Consider the following 22,988-nt stretch of genomic DNA (forward strand, 5'->3'; position numbering starts at 1 on the left):
TACCTGAGTCCAGATTTCCCCTCCTTATAAGGAGGCCATTCAATTTGAATTAGGGCCTGACCTAACAGCCTCATTTTAACTTAATCACCACCTTACAGGCCCTGACTCCAAATACAGTTGCATTCTGGGGTTCTGGGGTATAGGACTTAAACATGCTCTTTTGCGGGGGGGGGGGGGGGGGGGGGGGGGGGGAGGACACAATTCAGCCCACAGTAGTCACTTTTAATGATTCCTCTTCTTGGAGATGGTAGTGTGTAGCTAAGTGGTACAGCACTTGCCTAGCTGTGCCCCCTGGGTTTGACCCCCAGCGCTGTACTCACATGTACACAAATCCTCTTAAATCTCTTTCTCAATTTTATTCAAAATTCAAAAGTCCCAAAATAAAATATCTGATTTCTGAAGCTTTGGTTAAAGGACCACTCCAGGGCTTGCTAGCTTTGAAAATGTTACAGCATACATGTGTACAGGTATCAGGGAAGGGGAAAGGTGTAGCCAGGTCATCCAAAGAAATATTTGTTGCACTACTTCTTAAATGACCAGCAGCATCACAAGTACACTCAGATATCTTTATTTCTATAAGTCCAAGGTTTCTCTATCTACTGTTATCCCAGTGTTCCATGCACAGCCACAAGCCTACCCTTCTCCTCAGATGGAATCAATACGGAGTTGTGCCAAGTCACTGAATGCAGTGGCAATACTATGAGACCACTCCTCTGGATTCAGGATTTCCAGACCAGTCCTATTGGTCTTAACTGACATTCTGTTACCTGAAGACTAAATGCTAAGTCTGTTTTTAACCAACATGAAATAGCACAAGGGAGGAAATAAATGAAAATTAAACTTCTTTTTTTTTAAATTTTAATTTATTTATTTTTTAGTTATCGGTGGACATAACATCTTTGTTTTGTATGTGGTGCTGAGGATCGAACCTGGGCCGCACGCATGCCAGGGGAGCGCGCTACCGCTTGAGCCACATCCCCAGCCCCAAACTTCCTTTTTTAAATGGTGAAAAGGTAATAGTTAATTTTCGATAACTTCAATAGGAAATTATTATACACATGTGAAGTCTTTGATCAGTAATTGACTCTGTGGTACTAGATACACTATAGTTTTTCTTCTTACCAATTCATTCCAGGTTTGTTTCCTTGAACTCCAATTGGCACTTAGATGTGTATAATTCTTTGCTTATTTGAGAACCAACCCTAAATTTCTCAGGGATCTGAGTTCCTGTCGGGAAATTCAACACTGGATTGGTAGAAATGGCTACAAATAAGATACCAAAACCAGAAAAGCAGACATTCTTGTGATTATTACTCCCATTTTTACAAGGTGCTTGTCAATCTCTTATTTACTATGTTCTTAAGTCACAAAGACAACACAAACTTCAACAAAGCTTTGCAATTATTTCCTATAGGATATCTAAGGACCTTACTAAATATATACAGTTCACTTGTATAATAGCACACCTTGGACACTGGTTCAGTGGGAGTGCAGTGCTACCCATGAATATTAAATGAGATGTTTTGTTGCAGGTGGTTTACAGAACACATGGTAGAAACAACCCAACTGAACAAGCAGTCTTTAATCACTACCAAGAGCTACTCCAAACATAAGCCCAGATACCCAAACCTAGGGATGCCTGCCTAAGAACCTCTATAGCCTTCATAAACAAGGACCAGTCAGTAATACTTACAGTCAACATTGGCGTTGTTAACAGGCCCCATGCAAAGAATTCAAGGAAGATGACAATAGCAGCATGGTAAACACTTGGTCGGCCAAAGCCTTGGAGCTAAAAAAGAAAGAAAGTTATTATGAAGCATAGTAAAGAGATAAAAGAAATGATCTTAAAATGGCATTAAAAATACAAATTAAATTAGACCACCTTAATTATTTAACATGAAACTTACTTATAGGGGCCAGGAATATAACTCAATGGTAAAGTATATGCTTACTACCATGTGCAAGGCCCTGGGTTCCATCCCCAACACCCCACTCACACCCACCCTTCTTTCTGTGGTATTCTTTATTCCCTCGCCTCCCCTAATCACAGTACTAAATTACTAAAGTACTAAAGTACTAAAATTAGAGACTAGTCCCATCAATGTAAATCACTGGCATTTTGGTAGGAAATTAATTGGGTCTTTAAGACCTTACTGTCCCTTACTAATTCTAATTCTGTACTTTTCAGTAACTTAACCTCTCTGCCTGAAGTTTCCTTAGCTACATAATGAGAAAGATGAATATGTGGGTCAGATGCTCAAAAGTCTCAGTGGAAGCACATAATTGGAAGAGAACCAATAAGAATCAGGTTAAATCTGGAAACACACTCCGTATCTAAAGTCAAAATTCAGCTTTCTGTTTCCATTTTGTTATAAAGGTTCTACCTAATCTGATATTTTCTATAGTTTGTGATTCCTGGAGATGAAATCTAAACTTCCCTTTCAATGTAATGTCCTTGACTCTGTGGCAATGCTTGTTGCAAAACCACTGTTCTGCTAGTATGTGGTAGTAACTGGAAGTGATATTCAGAAGACTTAAAAAAAAAAAAATCACACCCTATTCCCATTCTTATATTTACAAGTCTTCAAAAGGTAGAAGTATATTTGTATGGTCAGACAAATCCAGATTGTAGAAGAGTCTGCAAGACAACTGACCTGGTCTCCTTAAAAATGTCAATGTCACTGAATAAAATAAAATAAAGGCAAGAGACTGATCAAAATTAAAGACACTTGAGTCAAGAAAACAAAAATGGGTACTTCTTGACTGGATTCTCATGAAATGGGAACAATGGGAGAAATATAACTAAGAACTATATATTAGATAATCATGTGGCATTAATCTTATATTTCTGGGTATTCTTGATGTCTGCAACTTACTGTCAAATGGTTTAGGAAAAACTGGCACATATATCCATTCTAAATCAAAGGTCACAAAATTTTAACTGCTGGATTTAGAAGAAGGGAATATAAATGTTCATTTTTACTATTTATTTTTTGTAGTTCTGACTTTTTTCCCCCAAAACAGCCAGTACAACTGCTATCAATATTCAAAACTGCAAATCCCTTGGCTAATAAGTATTTTTAAAAAGAATTAAATTATATGACATTTGTAAAACAACACATTCACAACAGAAACTTAAGTTTAAACAATAGAAAAAAGCCCACTTAAGAGCCTAACAACTAAAAATAAAAAAAAGATTAAAAATGCATTTATTAGCACTAGATTTAAAAAGTACCAGTTTTGCTAGTCCTTTACTAGAATGGAAACTGTCACAACTACTCAGCTTTGCCTGTGACAGGCCTGTTTGAGACCCTCTCTGTCCCTCCTTCCTGTGTATAGCTCCTGAATTCAGAAACACTGGCATCAGGCCTAGCTCCTCTCTTGCTGGCTAGCTCTCCCCCAATCCAACCCTTAGGTCTCCTGCCTACATTACAGGATAGCTTTCTAAATGGGACCCTACTCCATTTTGCTCCTTCACCTCACGCCAGAGGGATGGGTCTCAATGTAAATCAGATCCCATTACCCCTCTGGTGCCCACTGCATCCAACCATGCCCAGCAGGGTCCCACAACTCCTTCTCTCCTTGTTATGCTCTATCATTTTCTAGAGGAAACAAGTGTCATAATTTTAATTTATTGTTTATTTCCCCTGGAATATAAATGCCACATAGGAAAGGTTCAATGATCCATTCCAAATAGTCATTCTCCCATTCCCCTATAAAATATTAGTGGCATGGAAGAAGGATCTCTTTAGAGACTAATGTCTTTTTTTCTATTCTCTCATTTTAGCACAAATCTGAATGTATGAAAAAATCAGAATGAATGGTCTTGTTCCTTCAACAATGAAGTGGTATGAGTAAAGTGGGGAGAGTGAAAACCACAATATATAAATTTAAAAATTTTAAGAAATATTAACCCAAAAGCAATGAGTAAACTTTGGATTTTGACTAAAACTGGAAAAAACAAAAGATAATTTTAAGATAGTCATGGAAATGTGAAAACGAACTGGGCATTAGATGATTCTAGAGTTACATTCACTGTACTAGTGGTATTAAAGTTAGATTTTAAGTCCTTATTTCTCAGAAATAGATACTAATGTATTTATTTAAGAAATGAGATGATGTCTCAAATCTAGTTTTAAAACAACAGAAACTTAAAAAATGACAAAATAAATCAGAAGTAGGAGTAGCAGATTAAATGAAGAAAGGGCAAAAAGTGATGATTATTGAAGATGAGGGAGAATATGTGAAGGGGACACTGCAATTTTCGTGTAAAAACGTCCATCAGAAAAATTTTTAAGTTGGGAAGATCAACGACAAAGACAAAAACTTACAGAAGATTATGATTCCCAGAATGGACTTATCTTAGGCTTTGTTGTACGATTTTATTTATAATTTCTTTGGTATTCCTTCAGAACTGGCACTTATCTACCACACACTACTGTTTAGAAACCAATTTTCAGTGACTGTTTTAGGCATTTCATCTACATGAAAAAGGAGAAAGTACATTTGTTCCCAAGAAATTGAATTGTGTACTCCACAATATTTTAATAAATGTCAACGAATCATTACTACTAGAATGCTGGGGAAATTGTGGTGGCATTGTTACCAAATACATCAATTTAAAATATCTGGATATAAATTTTATATTGGAAAGCAGTCAATTTATTAACATCCAAATGTGAACTGTTTAACTCATTACAAAGAATGACTAAGAACTTCTAAGTTTGATCTTTTGGGTAAATAAATTAAGAAAGTAATGATTTTCCATATGAACTACATAATACATAGAACACCGGATTACAAAAAGATGCACACACATATGTGTGCTTTAACATTCTGGCTAGACAGAAGTAGGCAATTCTTAACTCTGTAATCTAATTCTCAATTAAGTAATTTGTAACTAAAAATTTCCTAGTCATATGGGTGAAAAATATGATTGGTACTTGTATTAGTCAGCTTTTCATCACTGTGACCAAATGCCTGACAAGAACTTAGAAGAAGTTTACCTTGGCTCACGGTTTCAGAGGATTCAGTCCATGGCCTCTTAACCCTGCCATACCCCTTGTTCCCTCCAAATCTTTGTTGACGCTGCACTCAAGTCATCTTTCTGAAAATACAAATATCATCCTATCACTCCTATGGAAGACTGTAAAGAACTAAGCTAAAAATTCTTCCTGTTCCTATCACACCTTGTCACAATCTAACTCTGGGGCTGATTCTATCATAAAGGGTAGTCTAGGATTGGGGGTGCATCTCAGTGATAGAGTGTGTTTTACATTTCATTCTCTAGCGATAATCCCTAAGTGTGGTCTCTAACACCAAGAGGGAAAAAAACCAAAGTGTAGTCTATTTCTCTCTTTCCCAGTTCTGGGCTGGTTCAACAATTTGCTCTGAACAAAAGAAGTGAAAACATGGCTCCTGAACTTTTAGGCCTTTCGAGTTCCTCAAGCCTAACGTGTGAGGAAATTTCTTCTAACCAAGGAGGCTGAGAGCACCCCAGGCTTTCCCTGTTCAGACCAGCTAGCTTCACAGGCATCACCAACTGCCAGACCCAGGAACAAGGCCATGTTCACTTGTCACTCCAGTTAAGCCTTGAGATGACTGCAGAAGCCCTAGAAACCACAGGCAAGACCAGTGCCCAATCCCCACCTGAGCCCCACCCAAACTGCTACCCCAACAGACCGTTATCAGCGTGGGCAGATTCAAGTCACTAAGTTTTATGTGGCAACTAAGTGCTACAAACCCCCTCTGTCCTCATGATAAAGATTAAGACTTCATGAGGCCCCTTTTGTAGCTTTCTAATCTTTTCTTTCACTGCACATGTCAATGATAAATCTGAGAGATGAAAAGAATATATTCTTCTTCATAAAAACACCATTTTATATTGTTTTATAGAGTGGATGTGTTTATAGACATTTATGGTCAGAAAGGGCAACAACTACTGTGAAATCACATTTTGAAGGCCAGACTTTAAAAACATAAACAGTTCACAGCAACAGTGGTGTGAAGGAATAGAGGAGGGTGGGTCATCTGACTTATTATATAAGCACACAGAACATGCCACAACATGGATGAACTCTGGGCACATTATGTTAAGTAAAATGAGCCAGTCACAAAAAAGACATTATGTGGTTCCACTTTCATGAGCTATCTAAAGAAGTGAAACTCAAAGAAACAGAAAGTAGAAGAGGAGTGGCCAGGGACTGAGGGAAAGGGAAAATAAGTTGTCATTGTTTGAGGAAGAAATAAGGAACAGGCATAATGGGTTTAGAGTTTCAGTTTTGCAACATTAAGAAATTCTGGAGATTGGTGGCACAACACTGAGAAAATACTTAACACCACTGAACTGTACACTTAAAAAAACGGTACACTTTAAGATAAATTTTGTGTTATGTGAATTTTACCACAATTTTAAACACACATTCATGGGATATCCAGTCATGTAAGGAAAAAGTATAAAATTTTTGAAGTATATTCTAATCCAAACCAGTACTGCCACAAGATTCATAATAATTTCTGTATTACTACGGAAACTACATATGAAAAATATATTTCACTATGAACTGTCAATATTTTCACCATTCACATATTTGCTACCTTTCACCTATATCCTTTTTATCTATCTGGTTAGTAAAGTGCTCTAGAAAAAGAATTCTTAATCACAAAGCTTTTTAAAAAAATATTAATGTGAATAAAGAACATAGTTTTAAAAAAGCAAATCAATGTGGGCTACGATGTAGTTCAGGGTTAGAGCATATACAAGGCACTGGGTTCAATCCCCAGCACCAAAAACAAAACAAAATGAACAACAACAAAAATGACCATACCAGAAGATTCTTCTTTTCTTCCTCCTACCTAATAACAGTTTTGGAGTACAAGCAGGAAAAAACAACTTTATTGGTTACCTCTTAAGTTAATCTAACTTTTCTACAAAGTCTAAAATTTTTCTCACCTCGAAAGGCCTAAATAAATGGCATGTCTAGCTAGGCATGGTGAGGCACACCTGTTAATCCCAGCGGCTCAGAAGACTGAGGCAGGAGGATCAGAGTTCAAAGCAGGCCTTAGCAACAATGAGGTGCTAAGCAACTCAGTGAGACCCTGTCTCTAAATAAAATACAAAATAGGGCTAGGGATGTGGCTCAGTGGTTGGGTGCCCCTGAGATCAATCCTTCGTATCCCCCACCCCAGATAAAAAAATAAATGGCATGTCTATCACATTGGAAAGATTAAGAATACGTTAAATATTCAAAATTGACAACTTCTTAAACTAAACCAATGAAAAACCAACTTCAAGCAATCCAAGAGGCCAATAATAATTTCTGTAAATATTCCTATCTCTATCAATGATCTTTGAGAATAAAACTATTCAGCTGCAAGTAATAAACTCATATTTGTTGAGCTCTACTAAATATCAGCTAAGCAAGAACAATGGTGAGCAACAGAAGCGATTCCTGCTCTCATGTCATGGAATGTAAAATTACAAAAGGAAATATACACTCTAAAGGAAAAGACCTAGGCTAGCAACAGTATTAAAAGGACCCTGAGTAATAGCCAGAAAATTATTCTGTAACAGCAGCTACACATGTAATGCTAGGCCCTAATAAAGCACATGGTATATGCTATCATTTTATCCGATTACAGCCTTCTGAGTTAGAAACTATTAAATAAATTGCTCAACTCAAACAATAAATGATTGACTGAGCTGGCATTCCATCAAGATAGTCACTCACCTTCAGAATGTGTGTTACTCTTATATTGTACTACTTTTCTTTTCTTTTTTTTTAAGTCTTAAAAGTAACCTTTTCTATTCAGACCATTTATTCTTTTTTTTCTATTTTTATTGGTTCTTTTTAGTTATACAATAGAATTTATTTTGACATTATAAAAGCATGAAATATAATTTGTTTCAATTCAGTCCCCACTACTTTCCCTTCCCTCTTCTCCTCCCTTCCCCTGGTCCCTTCCCTCCACTCTACTGATCTTCCTGCTAATAAAAGGTTTTTTTTTTGTTTTGTTTTGTTTTTTTAAATTAGTGTCTGGTGGATGTACATGATGGTGATTCACTGGGGTATATTTATCATGCACACAGTAACGTAAGGGCAGATTCATTCTACTATCTTTCCCTATCCCATCTCTCCTCCCTTTCTTTATTCGCCTTTGTCTACACCACTGATCTTTCTTCTCTTTTCCTCACCCCCCACTTATTTTGGATTAGCTTCTGCATATCAGAAAAAAACATTCAATCTACTTCTTTTCATATAGAGTTGATTCTCCACAAACAGAATCAGCACATATGAGTGGTAGACAGCCTGCACTGCAGGAACCTGAATAAGTGGTGACAGGAGTCAAAGGTAGCCAGTCCCTCAAACAAAGCAAAATGCATACCTTAACCCACTCACTAGTTCCTCACACTGAGTTTGGCAACTGCATTTGGGCAATAGGGCAGTTTCCACCAATCTCTTCATTTACTTTCTCAAATATACCTGAAAAGCTCAGATGAACTAGGGCACCTGGCTTTTCTCAATCAAGTCAACTGCTATACACAGGGAAAACATAAAGTTGAAAGTTATTCCCATTCATTCCACACATGATTCCCCAACTCAAAGATCAAAGTACACAGTAAACACCAGCAAGCTGCAAGTATGAAAGCAAAAGCAAAAGGACAGACTCGCTTCTCTTCACATGCAGTGCCTGGATGCTTCTCCTCTGCCATATCCTTTCTACTGGTGGCCAAACTGAAGGGCAGACAACATGACCACTTCATTTAGAATGAATCAGCTGCTTTTTATGAGAGGAGAAATTTTTTTTAAAAGGAGGAGGAGTGGCAGCGTGTTATTAGTCCAGATACAAATAATATAGTAAAGTAAAAATGGCTTTTTTTCGGAGAAAATACTAAGATGATCACTATGTAATAACATTGTATTTAAAAATAAAGGAAATACTCTATTACTATACTATAATCTTTCAGTTCATACTTCTTTAATAGCTATAATTTTCCTCTAAGGCAGTGATAGGTGTTGTAAGAGTCAGGGTGCAGATACAGCTAAGAGAACATACAAACAGCATATACACTCTGAATGCTAAAATTAGGAAGCCCATCACTGCAAAAGATAAAGAATAAATACATGTTGAGTATCTCTTATCTGAAATGCTTGGGACTGAAAGCTGTGTTGGTCAGTGTTTCATTACTGTGACAAAACACCTCAGATTAAAAAAAAATTATAAAGAGGCAAGGTTCATTTTGGCTCATTTGGGAGGTTTTAAGTTCACAGTCCATTGGTCTATTGTTTTGGGGCCTGCAGCAATGCAGCACATCATTGTGGCGCCTGTAGCAGAGGAGGCCGCTCACCTTATAGAAATCAGGTAGCAAAGAGAGAGACAGGAAGGGGCCCAGGTCACCATATTCCCTTTAAGGGCACGCCCCAAGCCCTAACTACTAAAGGTTCCACCATTTCCCAATAGTGAGGGGCACTCAAAATCTAAACTACTCAAATATATAAATGCTAATGGGATGACATTATTATACAGCCAATTTACACATAAATATATTTATAATACTCATATCAATAGGCATATATTATAGTTTGTATATGAAGTGTCTACCAAAAGCTTGTGTTAATGCAGGTATGTTCAGAGGTGAAATGACTAGATTGTGAGAGAGCTGTAGCCCAATCAGTCCACCCTAGTTTGACTGCACTAACTAGGTAGTAACTATAGACAGAGGGGCTATGGCTGGAGGAAGTGGATTGCTACTCTGAAAGAGTTCATCTTCTCTGTTGCATCTTCCCCTTTCTCCCTCTGCTTCCTGGTCACCATAAGGTAAGTAGTTCTCCTCTGCTATGCCCTTCCACCATGATGTTCTGCCTCACCTTGGGCCCAAAGCAATGGAGTCAGCCTAACCTGAACTAAACTTCTGAAACTGTGAGCCAAAATATGTAAGTTGTTCTTACAGGGTATTCTGGTCACAGAGAAGAAAATTTGACTAACATAGTATATAATTGCTTCATCATTTTTAACAGCAGCTTAATAATATTCCAACACATGAATGTACCACATTATTTCATAAGGTTACTCTGAAGTTACAGATACTATTTCATGCTTATTATGATCAATATATACTCATCTTGCACCTATCCCTGTCAAGTCTTGTTCAAATATTGTTTTAGGATAAGTTCCCTGAAGTAGAACTGCTAGGTCAAAGGCATGAGCTTTTCTGTACGTATATTAAGTGTCAGCTTCCATATAGGTTTAACCACCCCTGGAATATACTACAAAAGAATGGAGATTTAAGAATTGAAGATTTCTCTAAAGCAATATTCAAAAATCCTAATACTAAAAAGTCTCTCCTTTTCATACCAAGTATCATCTTATGACTGTATTTCATGACCCATCAATCATAGTATATACTCATATGTCAGGATTTGGCTAATTAAAAACACAAAGCCACTATTTTTCTTTAGGGAACATCATATTACAGGACCAGATCCTACATGAGGTTTTCACACTTTTACGGTATCACATTATCTTACCTGCAGAGGAACAGGTACTTTAGTACTCCATGGATCTGTCCACAAAGAACTACTAATGTGTAAATAATCTTAACTGAACTTTTGCTACTTTCAAAATGTAGAAATTAGATGTATAATAATCGATGATCATGAAGCAAACTACATTTTTCTTCAGATCTCCTGTTGGACTGACCCAAGTTAGCAAGAGACGATGTAGTAGAGTGGAGCTACTCAAGCATGACTGACGATAAGATGATGCCATCTCTGTCACTGCACACAAAGAACAAGAGACAAAGCTCAGGCAACGCAGGAGTTTTTTTCCCTTCCTCCACTGAGGAACAGGAAAAACCAACTTGACTGTGTATTCAACTCTGTAACATGAGGAACTGAGCTGTCAAGTAAAAATTAGATTGGAACGTAGATATGAGGAAAGCCCCAGCACCACCATAGTCAGCCTGGCTATTTTTAGCACATAAGTTATCTCCATGCTCTTGTTTATCTCTAGTCAAATACGTAACGTACTGCACCTACTTTTTACAGCTATCATAAGAATGGATGAATTATGGCTAGTAAAAACCATATCAACCTCCCTCAGAACTTTGTAAATATAATAATATTCACAATTTCTGAAAAAAATTCCAAAAATTATATGAAGGAAGTGAGAACCACTCATTTAAGGGCGATTAAATGATAAAAGTAGGAAAACACTCAGGTTTTTTGGTTCTATGTTACTCTGCTTCAATAGAAAGGTCTAATACTACATAAATAATATAGGTCCTAGAAAAGAAGAGACTATTTCAAAAGAGAGCAAAAAAGAACCTGGAAAGCACACCAATCAGAGTGAAGAGGGAAAGGTCGAAAGAACTTTCCAGAGGATCCCGTGCCTTTGCCAGGAAGTGCCCCTTCCTTTCTACCTTAATGAATGTCACAGTCATGACATTTTTTTCAATAAAATTATGGGCCCATTTAGAAGTAAAGAAAGGGCAGAAAAATCACTGAGTATGAAATGAAGCAGTGACACTGAGGCTGAAATACTAATTTTTATTTAAAAAAAGTAACTTCTTAAGCTAAAGAAAGACAACTTTTTTTTTTTTAAGCAAGTAAAGCTAGAGAGGTTATTTAGGCATTTTCTTGGTAATAAATAAAAGACTGGTTACATTTACATAAAACTATAAAGATACACATCAAAACACTTCAGTTAAAATACAACTGTTAATTTGAAATTTATATAAGTGGATATTAGAAGAAGTCTGAACATTTGACTTAATCCTCTATCTTAAGTCAGAAAGAATTACAAAATAAACCTTCAATAAGTTAGAAAAACTAAAGATAACAGGAAATGTAAATAAATAAGAGTAAAGCAAAGGCAAAACTGGTTTATTTGGAAATACTAATAAAAGTTTTATGTACCATGGAGGATGTTAAGAAACAGAGTTCTCCTTCAAAACAAGACAAAGTAAATGAATCCAGATTACCCTCCTGTGGGAGGGAGGAACAAAAGGAGGAAGAGAGGAAAGGAGGGAGGGAGGGAGAGAGGGAGGTAGAAAGTGAGGAACGAAAGATTTCTGGGTACCAGATGCCAGGTAACAAAGGACCCAGATATCTGAAGTGAGAAGACAAGTTGTACTTTATCATTACCCAAGTTTACTGCCTTAACAAGAGTTCCCAGGCTCCAGTACCAGAAGGAAGAGCCCAGGCAAAGCTTAGAGGACTCCCCAAGAGATTCAGCTGAAAGGCCAGGGAGATCAAGGCAGGACAGGGTATTAAAGAGGAAGAAAGGAAGGGAAAGAAAAAGAGAGAGGGAGAGAAGTGAAGGGAGAGACAGAAAGAAAAAAATAAGGAGAGAGGGAAGAGAGAAAGAAAAAAGGAGAGGGAAGGAGGAAGAGAAGCCAAGAAATCTGCAGAGGTTTCACCTCAAGGAATTCCGAGTCCTGATAAGCACATGCATGTAAGGAAATAACCAAAGGCCAGGGGAAAAATATCTTATGAGTGTCCAGATATGGTCAAATGCCACAATGAGCCTATATATGTTTCTACCACTCAGACTTCAAGGCGTGAAGGTACACACCTATAATTCCAGTGATTCAGGAAGCTGAGGCAGGAGGGTCATAAATTCAGGGCCAGCCTTGACAATTTAGAGAGATTTGTCTCAAAAAATGAAATGGGCTGGGGATATAGCAGAGTAACCCTTGTAAAGCAGAGCATCCTTGGATTCAATATCCAGTACTGAAAAACCAAAACCAACCAACCAACCAAACAAACAAAATCCTCATTATTCACAGAGCATTGGATAATCAGGAAGACCCTGAGTAATGAGTGGGGGATCATTAAACCCTGCAGTGAGTATGCTCTGAATGAGCCCAATAAATTAACAGCAATCTAAACAATGCAAAAAATGTAACACAATCACTAAAGATACAAACATTATAGCCATGCACATATATATTATATACAATGAACTAAAAATACAATATGTATTTTTGTAATTTTGGTTCATAACTCCACTCTCAATTTCCTACAAGATTTAAAAAGTGCACAAAAATAATTGTTAATTGATGTTTGGATCTCCAAATGTATAAAGATATAATTTGTGACAATAATGATGTAAGGGGAAGGAGAGAGAAATATAGTAGATTCTATAGATTTATTTCTCTCTTTTTGCTGGCGATCAAACTCAGAGCCTATGTATGCTAGGCAAGCACTCTACCATTGATTCTGTATACTTCTGAAGTTAAATTGGTATCAATCTAAATTATATTGATCTAAATTTAGGATGTAAAATGCAATCTTCATAGTAATCATAAATAAAACATCTTCAATATACACATAAAAGGAAAAGAAAAGGAAACCAAAATATTTCACTACAAAAAATTATCTTTCTTTACCAGTAATAGCTTTAAATGTAGATGTATCAGGCTTTCAAATTAAAAGGCAAAATTTGGCAGAAAGGATTAAAAGCAAGCATGATACAAGTAATACTTTCTTTAAGAGACTTGCTTTAGGTTTAAAGACACAAATAGAAAGGGAAAGAATAGAAAATAATATTCCACATAAACAAACCCAAAGAGAGCAGGGTTATTTGCTAATATCAGATCACAAAACTGTTAAGCCAAGTGAGGTGGCACATAACTATAATCCCAGTTATCCTGGAGTCTGAGGCAGGGTAGCAAGTTTGAGGTCAGCTTGGGCAATTTAGTGATAGTCTGTCTCAAAATAAAAATAAAAAGGGCTAGAGATGTAGTGTAGTGGTGGAGTGCTTACCTGGCATATGAGAGGCCCTGGGTTTGATTCCCAGGACCATGGGGTGGGGTCATTAGATAAAGTAGATATTTTGCCTGGCATGGTGGCATGTGCCTGTAGTTCCAGCTACTCAGAAGGATTGAGGTGGGAGAATCACCTGAGCCCAGCCTGGGAAACCTAGACCTAGTGAGATCCCATCTCTAAATAAATAAGTAAAATAAGTGTCTAATTTCATTATTGTACATGTTTTCCCAGCATCATTAATTAAAGAGACTACCCTTTCCCATGTATGGTTTCATTTCTGGGCTCTCTATTCTGTCCCATTTGCTATTTTTGATTATAATAGCTTTGCAAGATAATCTGAAATCAGTGTTTCAGTGTGTAAGATAAATAAGTTATAGAGATGTACTATAAAGCACATCTACATGCCTACAGCATTATATACCATCAGCTTTCCATATCTGTGTGTTCTGCATCTGTGGATTTAAACAACTGTAGATTGAAAATATCCCGTGAAAAAAATCCAAGTATTTTTTTCTTGTCACTATTTCCGAATTAGTAAACCATAACTATTTCTATAGCATTTACATTGCATTAGGTATTACAAGTAATCTAGAGACGATTTAAAGTAAATGGAAAGATATATACAGCAAATACAACATTATTTTACATAAGGGACTTATGCATTTGAGAATGGGGACGAGTCCTGGAATCTATCCCCGATGGGATGACTATACTTAAAATTTGCTGGGAGAGTAGAACTTATCTTAAATAATTTTACCACAAAAAATAAAATAATAATAATAATAATAATGAAGGAAGAAACTCTGGGAGGTGAGGGATATGTATGTGGTCCTGATAGTAGTTATGGTTTCACAGGTATATACTTAGCTCATACTCACCGAATTGTATATGTTAAATATAAGATTTTTTACAATGAATCAGACCGGAGTAAAGTGGTTTAATTTTGAAAATGCTATTAAGACGGGCTGAGGTTGTGGCTCAGTGGTGGAGCACTTGCCTAGTATGCATGAGGCACTGAGTTCAATTCTTAGCACCACATATAAATAAATAAAAGGTCCATCAACAATTTTTAAAAATTTTTAAATACTATTAAGAAATTAAAAACACCACCAAAAAATGATAAAGAGGTGAGTACATCAAGAAAAAAACAATTATAAAATACATCAAATGAAAGACCCCAAAATATATGAAGCAAATACTGAAAGAATTAAATGAAGAAACTTTTCTACATCAACTGGAATCAGCCAGGTGAGGTGCTGCTTACCTGTAACTAGACACTCATTAAGCTGAGGCAGCAGGATCACAGGTTCAAGGTCAACCTCAGCAATTTAGTGATACCCTAATCTCCAAAAAGAGAGAGAGAAAGAGGGAACACGCTGGGATGTGGCTCAGTGTAAAGGGCCCCTAGGTTTAATTCCCAGTACCAGAAAAAAAAGAATATCTAGGGCATGTCTGTAAGGAAACAGAACTTGAATAACAATAAGAGCCACCTATATCTAACAATCATATAAACAACATTCCACCCAACAAAGAATACAGAAACTCCTGAAATGCACATCATTGTGTAGGGTAGATCATATATCAGGCCACAAACAATCTCAATAAATTTTAAATACTGAAATCATGCAAAGCATCTTTTCCAATCGCAAAGGAATGAAGCTACAAGTCAAAGATAGAAGAAAAACTGGAAATTTCACAAATATGTAGAATTTAAACAACATACCAAACAAAAAATAGGTCAAAAAGGAAATCACAAGGGAAATTAGAAAATACTTAAAAGTTGGTTGTGATGGCACTTGCCTATAATTCCAGCTAGTTGAGAATCTGAGGCAGAAGGATCACTTGAACCCAGGGATTCAAAGTTAGCCTTGGCAACACAGATTACATCTCAAAAAAAAAAAAAAAAGAAAGAGAAAATTCTTAGAGACAAATAAAAAAAACAACAAAAACTAAAATTATAGGATGCAGCAAAAGGTAGAACGAAGAGAGATTATTGTAGCTATGAATGCCTTCTTTTAAAAAGCAGAAAGATTTCAAATCAATAACATAACTTTACAACTTAAGGAAGAGAAAAAGCAAAGCAAACCAAACTGAAATCAGTAGATTGAAGGAATAGGAAAAGTTTAAAAAATAGATAAATAAGAGAATAGTAAAACAGCATCAATGAACCTAAGAAGTGGTCATTTAAAAATATCAACAAAATTTTAGCTAGATTAACAACAACAACAAAAAGATACACACACACACACACAGAGTCAGACATAAAAGTAGGCCAATTACCACCAACAATCACAGAAATATAAAGAATACGAAAATACTATCAACAACAGTATACTGGATAACAATTATAAACTAGATAACCTAGATGACACGGTCAAATTCTTTGAAACACACAATTTACCAAAACCGAATCATTAAAAAATAGTGCATCTGAATAGACTTATAACAGAAGACTGACTCAGTAATCAAAAACCTCTTAACAAAGTCCAGGACCAGATGGCTTCAATGGTGAATTCTACCAAATGTTAGAAGAATCCTTCTCATAAACTTGAGAAAAACAAAAGAGGAATCACTTCCTAACTCATTCTATGAGGCCAGCATTACTACAATTCTAAAGCCAAACAAAAAACCGAAACAATACTACCAGAAAACTACAAACCAAGTCCCTTACGAATACTGATTAAAAATCTTAAACAAAATACAAGCAAACCTAATCCAACAGCACATTACAAGGATTATCCACTGTTACCAAGTGAGATATAATCCTGGAATGTAAAGATGTTCAACATATTAAAATCATAATGGAGAAAAGGTATCTGATAAAATTCCACATGCTTTGTGATCAAAACACACAAAAAACTAGAGGTAAAAGTCATCTTTTTTTAACATCATAAAAGGCATATATTTAAAAACCCTACAGTTAACATAGGGATCAAAGACTTAAAATATTCCTCCTAATATAATGAACAAGACAAGAATGTCTTGCCTTCACCATTATTATTCAATATTGTACTGGAAATTCTAACCAGAGCAATTAGACAAGAAAAAAAAAAAGCCATCAAAATTGGAAAGGAAGAAGTAAAACTATCCTTTATCTGCAGATGATGTGACCCTACATGTGGAAAATACCAAAGAATCCAGAAAAGTTAATTAGAACAATTGAATTCAACAAAGTCGAAGAATGCAAGATCAACATACAAAAATCTTTATGCTTCTTTCCCAATACAAATTTGTTGCTTCAATTCTACTTTTGAAAGATTTATGTGGACTTCATTGAAGATTTTTTTTCATTAAATGTTTTTCTAATTTCTGAAAAAAATCAATTGTTTCCAAGTCTTTGTGTTACTGGATTAGGCAAGAGTTTCTTAAAGATAAGACCAAATACATGATCTGTAAAAGAACAAGTTGACAAATTTCATCACAATCTAAAACTTCTACTCAAGACACCGCTCAGAGAATGAAAAGATGAACCACACACTAGAAATAAGGTATTTGCAAAACATCACAAAGGACCTGCATCCCAAATATATACAGAACTTAAAAATTCAATTATAAGAAAATCACCCACTCAGGTGGAAAAACAACAGTAACAACAAGCCTTTTCCAGGGAAAAATACAGGCTTAATGATGGCAAATTAAAGATCTAAATAATTCTAAATGTGAAATTGAAATGTTTCTGCCATAATGCATATTCACTCCACAAACTGCTACACATCAACAGCTTATAAATGTTTTGGGTTTTTTGCTTTAATTTATTTACAGAGTTTGGCTGTGCCAATATTCCAGTACTATTTTATCATTCTGGCTCCTAACAGTGTTAAAGATCAAAAGTTCATCATTACCATTTTTTTCCCTTAATATGTCCCTAGATCCTTTCACTTCTTTACAACCAAAAAATGTCACCATTTTAGTCATTTTTAAAAATAAAAGCTGCTCCTCCATTTCACCAGTATTCTTATTCTGAAAAAAACATTAACCATCACAGGAACTTCCTGGAACAATCTAAGGAAAATCATCTCACGAGACATTAGATGTCACCAGTCTTGTTAGCTTCCACATCAGTGCTCTTATATGATATCCAAATACTGGCTTCTTGGAGTCTATGAACACCCTGAAATATTCCACTAAATTTAGTGGATTTTCTTTGCAACAAATCATAATTCTCATCAGATGCCCAAGAATAAATGAACCTGAAAGAACTTTTCCTTTATCTGGCTGTGAAAACTATGCATATTAGAAAATCTACAGTCAATGATAATACAAATAATTCTGATAAAACATTTCAAGGGCTGGGGTTGTGGCTCAGTGGTAAAGTGCCTGCCTAGAGCATGCGGGGCCCTGGGTTCGATCCTCAGCACCACACATGAATAGATAAAATAAAGGTATTGTGTCTAGCTACAACTAAAAAAATAAATAAATGTTTTTTAAAAATCAAAATGCTTGTTAATAATGCACAACAGGGAAGAATAGAGCAGAGAGAAGACAATAAATAGGAGAACTTATTTGATATGCAGGCCTCCCTTTTCTAGGCAGAAAGATATCATGGAAGAAATACTTGACTCCTTTATTTTTCAGATCATTACATCTCTTTGCCAATATCTTTTTCAGTATCTACATCTCTTTGAGACATAGAAGAAAAGTAGTTGATTCTCTGTATATAGGCAGTATTCCCCATGATTATTAATACCAACAAACTGAAACCATGGTGTACCAGGAATAAAGCTAAAAGTAAATTACAACATATTAAAATAAAATAAAATCATGGGGCTGAGCTGGCCAGGCATGATGGTGCATGCCTATAATCCCAGTGACTTTCTGAGGCAAGAGGATGGCAAGTTGAAGGACAGTCTTAGCAACTTGGCAAGACCCTGTCTCAAAATAAAAACTAAAAAGGATTGGTGATGTAGCTCAGTGGTAGAACTACTGGATTCAATTCCCAGTACCGCAAAATCAAAACACACAAAACTATGGGGGCTGTAGGACAGTGAACCTGGAAGAGATATTAGAAGGAAACCGCAAGCAGGGAGGGAAAAAAAAAAAAAAGACATAATTTGGGGGTGCTGGCCTGAGACACGAACACCTAGGATTAAAGGGATTCACTGCTTTCCCAGCTTCCATACACTCAGAAAAGCACTCGTCATTTCAGTAACTACAGCAAATAAGAAAACTCAGTATTCACGGCAGTTTATCAATACCAAATGCACCTGCCCTCAGAGACAGCCTAGGTAGGAATATACCTGTGCCCCAAATTAGCAGATTAGCATCAGGATCCAAAGAAGAAAGAAGGAGAAATAAATTGAGTATAGGTTTCTTTGAGTAAACATACCTCAAAAGTTCCTGCTGTAAGCACATAAAATTAGCAACATTAACTTTTTTAGGTTGGGATCTATTTCTTGGCTAGATTAAAAAATAAGAGAGAACTGAGGTTTTTTTTAATCTCAGGGGATCGCTTATAGATCACTTTCTGACTACTCAAAATTTATATATGTAAAAACACTGAGAGTAACATCTAATATTAAGGGCTTATTAGGAGATGGGTTTCAGCAATCCTCAAAATACTATGAGGTAAATACTATTATTAGGAGAGGTTATGTAATTTGCCCAAAGTTACACAGGTATTAAAGGTGGAAACTGGAATTCCAAGGATGCTTACTTAATCTCCATGTTAATAATGATTCCACCTGGCAGTTTTTTAGCCTGTAAGCCATTGGGAGTCAATGAAAAAAAACTTCAGCAGTAGTGATCACATTTAAATTACTCAACAGTAATGTAAAGGGCAGACTTAGGATGAGATGAGTAAGGGTCTCAAAAGGGAGGTCAAAGTCTAGGAAAGGGACCATAGGAATGCAGAGGAGAGGGTGAAAACCTAAAAACAGCACCTAGTAAAAGTAGCTGCACTTTTTGCTCACTGTACATATGAAAAGAGATGAAGGAAGGTACTTCTCAGATTACTAGCTTGGCCACTAATTAGTAATTACTGTCTAACAATTCAAGGAAGAGAGAGGAGCTGGTAGTTTAGTTTTGTTTAGGGGATTGAAAGACAGTTTGGTTTAAATCAAAATTAAAACGAGAAACCAATTCTACAGAATTGACCTCCCCCTATAAGACAAGCTTTCCATATTTGCAAAATCCTACCTTGGAAACAAGCAATCTCTAATGCTTTTTCAAAAATAAGGAGTCACAGGGGCCTTCAACACTACTAAGTCCTCATTATACAGATTAGGCACTGAATGGCTAGGCTGTGTCAATACTCTGCCCAGAGTGACATTACTCTAGTAGAACCAGGACTAGAAACCAGCTCTGCTAGCTCCATCCTCCTTACTGCTCCTTCTACTTCACCACCCTCCCAACTCTACTAATGGGAATTCACATCACCAAACATGCACGTATAATCATTGAGCACTTTTTAACTAAAAGCAAAATTAGACATGTAAGCTTAAAAATCTAAAAGTAATAGCATATATTTTTTCATAAAATTCCCATTTTCATTTAGAAAAACTTTTCCATGGTGTCAAGAGTCTGTTCATTTTAACATTTTCTAATTTTATGTCTATATAGTTCCTTCCCCCCGCAAAAAAAAAAAAAAAAAAATCCTTTTTAAACTTAGGACTGGGAAGAAATGACAGATCCTCTGTGCTTAGAATTCCACCATAAGAAACTAAGGCGCCACTGACAAGGCCAAGTCGGCCGAATCCAGGCCAATGAAGTCAAGGCTGTCCAGTGCGGCTGCTGTCAACGGCTTCTAAACTTCAAGCACCACCGGAGGAAGAGCCTGGCCTGAACCTGCTCCTTGCACAGCCTGGGATTTGCAGCTTCCCTTGGGCTGCCTGCTCCTCCGGCGCCCGAAGAAAGCGGAAGGTGCAGGAGGGCGCTGCCCGGCTCCACCGCCAGCTTCTCCGCAGGCTACTTGGGGGCTTGAGCCAAATGTGCGGTTCTACAGGCTCCCTACACATTGTCTACGTTGGCTTGGGCAGAACCTGCGCCCCGAAAATTGTACTAACTGAGGCAGGGATGGAGGTCTCTGAAATACCCCGATTACTTAGGTTCCCTGTCCCGTGCCCGGCTCTTCTGAGACAAAAACCACTCAACAGCCTAAGTTGTGCCAAGCGAGGAGTCACTAGGCAAGCCCCTATTAAGGGTGACTTTAGCTCAGCCAGAAAGAACCGGGGCTGCGCGGCCGGAGCCCCGCCGCGCCCCCGCCCAGCCTCCCGGGCACCGGCCTCAGACCCGCCCGCGCTCACCCAGCTGCTGCCCGGGGCCTGCGCGCCCGCGCGCTTCTCCGGCATGGCTCCCGCCTCGGGCTGCGACGCCGCCTTCCACTCTGGCTCCCGCGGCGGCCCGGCGTTCATGCTGCGGCCATGCCCGCGCCGGCTCGGGACGTTCCGGGAGGACGGCGACGCCGCGGGGGCGGCGGCGGGGCCCGCGCCTTCATGGGCTCCGCGGCCCGCGGCGGCCTGCGGATCGGGCGGCGGCGCCAGCGGCGACGCCGAGTGCTAGGGAGAAAGCCGAGGCTGGAGCCGCGGAGGAGGCAGGAAGAGGCCGGCAGTTTCAAGACCGGTTATGCTGCTGGCGACCAAACAGACCCCAACTCCCTAGCTGCCGGCGGCGTCAGTGGCGGGTCCGGCGGTGGGGAGGCCGCGCCCCGCCCCGCCCCGCCCCGCGCCCGCTCCCCACAGGCCCGCGCCGGCTACAGGCCCCGCCCAGCGATCCACTCCCGCCTGGAGATCGGCAGGCGCCCAGGTTGCCTCCAGCAACGCCCCGCCCATCCCTGGCCCCGCCTCCCTTTGCGCAGGCCTCCTGGATGACCGCACTGCGCAGCGCGCCGGAAGTGCGTCATCCCCGGGGCCCCGGGTGACTTCATTTTTGCTTTGGGAGTGTGTCCGCCTGTTGGTGAGGCGCAGGTTGCCGGTGGTTTGTAGTTACCGCTTCCATGGTATTGGTTTGGCGTCAGCCCACCAAATGAAGGATTCTTGATGCCCTTAGCAGTTACAAAGATGGGCCCGTCCTGAGACCGAGAGGGCCCTGGACCCCGAATCCTGAACTGAACAAGTGGAATATGCTCCATAGCTAACAGAGCTAATATCTCGCTCCTCTCCGATACTAGAGAAAGTGACAGATTACCTGGACCGTCGGATGCGGAGGAAGGACATAGCTTTAGAAACAAACAGGCTCTGGTGTGCACACAACAGTGTGAATATGTAAAATAAGGACAGTAACCTACTGTGGGTAAGGTGACGATGTTCGAAATGCCATTTGTTAGGACTAGGTCTAAAGGATCGCGTAAGGTATGCATTCCATTAAATTCGATCTGTCCGCTGTTGGTTTGCATGTTGCAGTGTTGCTGTTGCAAATAGGTGATGCACAAGAGTCCCAAAGATTCTGTGCCTTCCAAGCCTTGAACTTGCAGGAGTTTGCTGTACAGAGTTACAGCTTACTTTGCACTCATTGTGCAGTCATTGCTTGCCTAAACACTTTGACGTCCAAAGTCGACCCTTTCTGTGAAAATACACAAGTCTTTTTCTTGAGTTTCAGAAATTCGCATAAGCAGATTGTGGAGACTTTACTGCTATTTGGTCTTGGCAGACCCATTTATAGGTTGCTGTCGTTTTTTCAAAAATTATATCCTTTTTTGAGCCAAAGACCTTTTGCCTATTTCAACCATGTTTTGATGATTCTGGTTTTGCCTTCCATACCTATGCAGAAATGTCTGATTGCACTTTTTATAAATGCCAGTATGAACCTGCCATTTCTCTGATTATTCTCCAATTATATGCCAGTTTTTAAAAACTCCAGTTAAAATGCTGTGCTAAAAATACAGCACTGTAAATAATATTTAATAATGCTACTCTGAGATCTGGTCCCTTGATGTGGAGAATCATAAAAGTATTATTTTCATGGTCTGGGAATGGAACCCAGACCTCAAGCATGCTAGACAAGCACTCTACCACTGAGGTACATCACAGTCCTTTACATGGTTCTTGCTTTTTTTCCTCCCTTTTTATAAAATAAATTAATTTTAAGAGTTTGTTACATTATGTTGACAGTTTATCATAGGAATTAATTATGCACTCACTGAGACCCAAAACATGGATTTTAAATTAAACATAATTTAATTCAATATTCAGGCTCTAGGAAACTAATGAAAGATATGTATATTACCTTGTTTTATCCCAGAGTGGTTTACATGTGTCCATGGTTTGAATTAATATTAATAAA

General features: G+C 38.1%; 1 protein-coding gene across 2 annotated transcripts in view; it reads right to left on the bottom strand.

Moving 5' to 3' along the window:
* Mfsd14b (major facilitator superfamily domain containing 14B) overlaps nucleotides 1-21,414 on the bottom strand; it is a 64,695-nt gene extending 43,281 nt beyond the window's left edge. The window contains exons 1-3 of one of the 2 annotated variants that reach the window (XM_046457696.2): nucleotides 21,014-21,147; nucleotides 5,007-5,107; nucleotides 1,694-1,789 (exon numbers count right to left, since the gene is read on the bottom strand). In XM_046457696.2, the coding sequence (XP_046313652.1) occupies nucleotides 1,694-1,702 (9 nt within the window). In that variant the 5' untranslated portion in view covers nucleotides 1,703-1,789; nucleotides 5,007-5,107; nucleotides 21,014-21,147. Of the gene's footprint in view, nucleotides 1-1,693; nucleotides 1,790-5,006; nucleotides 5,108-21,013 lie in introns of both variants that reach the window. The other variant, XM_046457695.2, reaches the window with a different exon arrangement.
* Between the last annotated feature and the right edge of the window lie 1,574 nt (nucleotides 21,415-22,988).

The sequence above is a fragment of the Marmota monax genome, unplaced genomic scaffold, assembly GCF_021218885.2.
Source record: "Marmota monax isolate L192 unplaced genomic scaffold, Marmota_monax_Labrador192_F-V1.1 WCK01_AAM20220418_F8-fsc00231, whole genome shotgun sequence".
NCBI lineage: Eukaryota > Metazoa > Chordata > Mammalia > Rodentia > Sciuridae > Marmota > Marmota monax.